Source organism: Salpingoeca rosetta, assembly GCF_000188695.1.
Source record: "Salpingoeca rosetta unplaced genomic scaffold supercont1.37, whole genome shotgun sequence".
Classification (NCBI taxonomy): Eukaryota; class Choanoflagellata; order Craspedida; family Salpingoecidae; genus Salpingoeca; species Salpingoeca rosetta.
The window spans coordinates 143,319-148,579 of NW_004754897.1; the positions used below are offsets into that span (position 1 = coordinate 143,319).

Sequence of the window (5,261 nt, forward strand, 5' to 3'; positions counted from 1 at the left end):
CACACACACACACACACACACACACACACACACACACACACAAACATACACACACACACACACACGCACGCACGCACGCACGCACACAACAGAAATCATCACGACCACCTCCACAACGATCACGACCACCTCCACAGCGCACCACAGCGTGTAAACGATGGTTTCTTTCCAAAGCACCACGCAGACACGCATGCACAGAAGCATACACACGCACGCACACACGCACGCACGCAAAGAAGCATGCACACCCCACCTGCTTCTGAACGTAGATGAGATCGCCTTCCTCAAACGACAGCTCATCCGCCTACAATGTGCGGAAACAATGAAGCACGCATGCAGGTGAGTGGTGTAAGAATGTGCGTGAGCGGGTGTGTGTTTGCTGTTGTTATTGTCATGCTGTTGCGTTACGCGGTACTGTATTGTGTGTGCGTGCGGCGGGTGTCTCGTTTGTGCGGCTGAAGTGTTCGAAGGCCGTGTTAATGCGATGTGATGGTGTGTGCGCGTGCAACGGTTTCAGGGAAGATACAGCGATCCATCCATCCATCCATCCATCACTTACGTGCTGCGCCGTGTAAGGGTAGAGAGCGCGGTACACGGAAACCTTGCCTGCAAGACAGGAAAGAGCGCAAACACACACGCAACACAAACAAGGAAGCGGACATGAGGCGCTCCCCACCACCAAGGTATTCATCGCAGTCGTTCAGCCCATCATTTCATCACAGTGAACAACAACCCAAACAAAACAAACCCCCACCCACCATGCATGCACCACAAGCACATGTACACGATGTCAACCACAATGAACCACACCATCCCTCTCCGTCTCTGTTTTCTCCTTGTCGCCGTTCACACATTATCACCTGGCTTCGCAGGTGCTGGGGGCTTTGGGGGAGGCATGATTGCTTGGCTCGTTGACCGCGGTTGGAGAAGAAGAAGGTGTGTCGGTTGTGTTGTCGTGGATGCTCTGCCTGTTGTGGATTTTAATAACGACAGCATAAATTGATTGTAGTTTTCTGTTTGCAAACACCACAAGTTGTAGCTCGCTAGCTCCTCCCACCACCACCACCAACTTCAACTCCTCCCTCTGCTGGCGCATCTGGCCTCATTGTCCGCTTTCGATACGTCATTTCGTTTAGTATGCGGCTGTTGCCGTCAGGGTGCGTTTGAAGTGTGCAACGGTGGTAATGTAACAAAAATCGCACAACGTAATGAAAGTGAAGCACGCATACAGCATGCACGTATGCATGTGGTCGACATCACACATGACATGACAATGTATCATGCAAGTCATGCAAGCAGCAAGAGCAAAGGAAGCCAAGTCAGCAACAAAGCGAGTTGCCGCATGTAAGTCGGCAGCTTAGCAAGTCTATGCGCCACCACTCGCATCAACACTGCTCCTCATCGTACAAGCTGAAGAACCGGGACACAAACAGGTGGCTGGATTGGGACTGGGACGACGCCACTGCACCATCATCATCATCACCACCATTATCGTGCCCATCGTCGCCGTCATGACCACCGCCATTGGCTGCTGGTTTGGCAAAGTGTCGCTGTCGTGGTGGGGGCACTGGAGAGGTGGCCGAAGCACCGCTGCCGTGCTGCTGCTGCTGCTGGTGGTGGTGGTGTTGCTGCTGCTGCTGCTGTTGCTGCTGCTGCTGGTGTTGCTCCTGGAGGCGTGCGTGGAGGTAACGCTGGCTCGCCAGCGGCTGCTTGGCGGCGCGTAAGGACGATGATGACAGCGACGTGGGGGACATGGCGGCGGGGGTTGCTGGCGATAATGGTGCATCGTGATCAGTTGACGATGATGTGCTCCTCAACCTCAACTTCTTCTTGTCCTTCTTCTTGTCCTTCTTCTCCTTCTTCTCCTGCTCCCTCTTTGCCTTCTTGTCCTTCTTTTCCTGCTTCTTCTTCTCTTTCTTCGCCCTCTCCTTCTCTTTCTTCTCCCTCTTCTTTCGCTCCTTTGCCTCCTTCTTCAGCCGTCGGGCGTCATCACCAACAAGCTGCTGTTGTAGCTGTTCGTGTTGCTGTTGTAGCTGTTGTTGCTGCTGATGCAAGTGCTCGTGCTCGTGCTCGTGCTGCGGCGGTTGGTCGGCTGTACCATGTACTTGCTGCTGCATGGGATGGTGCGTGGGCTGCATGGGTTGTTGAGAGACGTGCTGCTGCTGCTGCTGCTGCTGCTGCTGCTGCTGCTGCTGCTGCTGCTGCTGCTGTTGGCGAGATTGGTGTTTGGCCTGTCGCGAGCGGCGTGTGGACGACTGCTGAAACTTCTTCTGCCGCTTCATGTGACTCTGGAACGCGGCCCAGTGCGCATCGGCGATGTCCAGCAAACCCCGCGCACTGAACCGCGACGCCTTCTTGCCGCCCCGCCCCTCCTTATCCTTCTTCTTCTCCTTCTTCTTGCTCTTCTTCTTTGTCTTCTTCTTCTTGCTCTTGGTCTTTGTCTCCTTCTTCGTCTCCTTCTTGCTGCTGCTGCTGCTGCTGGTAGTGCCCTCACCCATGTGACTGCTGTGCGCTTGCTCAGCCTCCACTGCCTGCACGCCGCTGTGTTGCTGTTGAGGTTGTTGCTGTTGTTGAGCTTGTGTGCTCACACCGACAGATGTGACAGCAGCGGCAGCGCCTGTGGGTGTGGCTGGTGCAGGCGCCGTACTTGCGCTGAACGTTGTGGCCGACGGGCCCGCCACATCGCTTTCGTCCACTCTCGCGGCGGCTTCCACTTTTCCTTCACCATCAGCTTCATGCTCCCCTTCCTCTTCTTCTTCTTCCCCTTCTTCTTCCTCGTCATCATCTTCCTCGTCAGCATCTTCCTCATCATCATCGTCATCATCATCATCGTCATCATCATCATCGTCATCATCATCACCGTAATCATCCATGTCACGGTGTGGCCGCAGTCGCGATGAGAGGCGGAGGGAAGCGCCCCGCCCAATAATGCCGACACCAAGCGACGACGCATTGCTCGCCACGCGCGACCCACCAACACAAACACCAACACCACCATCAACACCATCAACAGCAACGCTAACATCGCAACCGTCACCATTACCATCACCATCGTCAGCACCAGCACCAGCACCGGTGTCGTCCTTGCTACCTTCTCTGCTGCTGGTGGTGGTGGTGGTGGTGGTGGTGGCGTGTATGATTGGTACTGCTGTGGCAGGTGAGGCCAGTGTCGTGGTGACTGATGCGCCTGCACGTCTCTGCATGCTCCATGTGCGTGTGCGCGCGGGTGGAACAGGCGGCGTGTCCCCATGATCTTGTTCTTGTTCTTGTTGTTGTTGTTGTTCTTGTTCTTGTTGTTGTTGTTGTTGTTGTTGTTCTTGTTCTTGTTCTTCTCCTTGTTGTTGTTGTTGTCGTCGTTGTAGTTGTTCTTGTTGTTGTGGTGCCTGCTGTCCATCATGGGCTGATGACACTCCAGCCCTTACACCGCCGTCACCGTCACCGGCATGCCTGATGTCCGCAGCTGCGGGGGCGGTGTCGTTGCCATCGAGGTTGCCTGTAAGCACGCCATCACGCGTTGCCCGCCCTTCCAGTGGCCACACGACCTTTCCACGCACCATGTCAGCAAGCTCATCGTGCTCCCTTGCATCGTCGTCCTCCTCCTCCCGTTCTTCGTGCCCCTCCTCAACCCCTTCTTCTTCTTCCTCTTCTTCCTCATCTTCATCTTCATCTTCCTCCTCCTCTGAGCTTGTTTCCAGTCGTGCCAGTATCTCATCCACGTCTTCATCCTCATCCACCACCACGTGCGGCTGCTCAGACACATCATCATCATCATCATCATCATCATCATCATCATCATCATCATCATCATCATCATCATCATCATCATCATCATCATCATCATCATCATCATCATCATAGTCATCGTCGTTGTCGTTGTCATCAGCACTGGCATCAACAACTGCTGCGGCTGCTGCCATGCTCGTGCTCGTGCTCGTGGTCGTGGTCGCATCATCGCCAGCGGCGCCGTCTTCGGCGTTGCCATCATCATCATCACCACCACCACCACCACCAGTTTCACTGACGTTGTCGTCGTGATCGCTCGAGGGTGCAGCGGCCACACCGGTTGAGTCACATGCTGGGACAACCTCGATAACACCACCTGCTTCTGTTTGGTTCCTTCCACCCCTTCCATCTTCCTCTTCCTCCTCGTCGTCGACTTCCTCTTCGTCCCCTTCCCCATCACTGCTTACTTCTTCTTCTTCTTCTTCTTCTTCTTCTTCTTCTTCTTCTTCTTCTTCTTCTTCTTCTTCTTCTTCCTCCTCCTCCTCCTCCTCTAGCACATCATCCAACGGTGAGCGTTGTGCAAACTGACTTCCATCATCATCACCATCACCATTATCATCGCCGCCATCGGCAGCATCGCCAGTGCTGCCGTCGCGGGTGCTGTGCTGCGCCCGCTGGGCATATCTTGCCTGCAGGCAAGGCCCAACCTCCGTGGCGCTGCGGTGTTGGCGGTGGGCGTGAGGCGAGTTGGGATCTGTCCCAAGAAACCTGTTGTCGCGTGGTGTTTGATTGCAAGATGCGATGTGATGCGCAGGGGGGAGGGCGTGGAGGGAAGCACAGGGAATGGGGTGAGAGTGGTAAGGATGAAACAACACGCCATGAACAGGGGACACACTCAAATGTGTGATGTCAGAGAAAGTGTGTGCGTGTGTGTGTGTGTGTGTATTGAGAGAGTGGGTGAGAGGCATATAGACAGACACACAGACACACAGACACACAGATAGACACACAGACACACAGACACACAGACACACAGACACACAGACACACAGACATACAGACAGACAGACAGACAGGCAGGCAGAGACAGCGAGAAAGGGCCAGGGCACGCATCAGCGGCGAAATACCAACACCCCAAAAACAACAAAACACGCCGGCAATACAAACGCACGAGCCGTGACGCGGCGCAAAGACGGAGTAAGGAGAGGAGGCCAGAGGGTCTTCAATGGCAGCGGGTGAACCGGAGAAACTGTCCTGCTGCCGAGAATCAGCGGAAGTTGAGTCCTTGCGATGAAATGCATTGCTCATGCTCATGCGGAGTTTCCCGGGCTGCGCGCACACACGTGTGTGTGCGTGTGTGTGTGCGTGCGTGCGTGCGTGTGTGTGTGTGTGTGTGTGTGTGTGTGTGTGTGTGTGTGTGTGTGTCTGTGTGTGTGTGTGTGAGTGTATCTCAGAGCAGTCTCAGTAAAAGCATATAATTTTCATTAATTAAAAATATAGCGGGGGGGGGGGGAGGATATAAAAATTTTTTTTCTGCT

At 54.4% G+C, this 5,261-nt stretch overlaps 2 protein-coding genes across 2 annotated transcripts in view; both read right to left on the reverse strand.

Annotated features, from left to right (window-relative positions):
* PTSG_10844 (osteoclast-stimulating factor 1) overlaps positions 1–897 on the reverse strand; it is a gene marked incomplete at its 5' end in the record, with an annotated part of 3,444 nt that extends 2,547 nt beyond the window's left edge. The window contains 3 exons of the mRNA XM_004988167.1: positions 247–304; positions 560–606; positions 861–897. Coding sequence (XP_004988224.1) covers positions 247–304; positions 560–606; positions 861–897 — 142 coding nt within the window. The remainder of the gene's footprint in view (positions 1–246; positions 305–559; positions 607–860) is intronic.
* A 224-nt stretch (positions 898–1,121) lies between these two features.
* The window catches only part of PTSG_10845 (uncharacterized protein), a 6,634-nt gene continuing 2,494 nt past the window's right edge, over positions 1,122–5,261 (reverse strand). Inside the window, exons 5-6 of the mRNA XM_004988168.1 lie at positions 4,895–5,052; positions 1,122–4,491 (exon numbers count right to left, since the gene is read on the reverse strand). Coding sequence (XP_004988225.1) covers positions 1,386–4,491; positions 4,895–5,052 — 3,264 coding nt within the window. The 3' untranslated portion in view covers positions 1,122–1,385. The remainder of the gene's footprint in view (positions 4,492–4,894; positions 5,053–5,261) is intronic.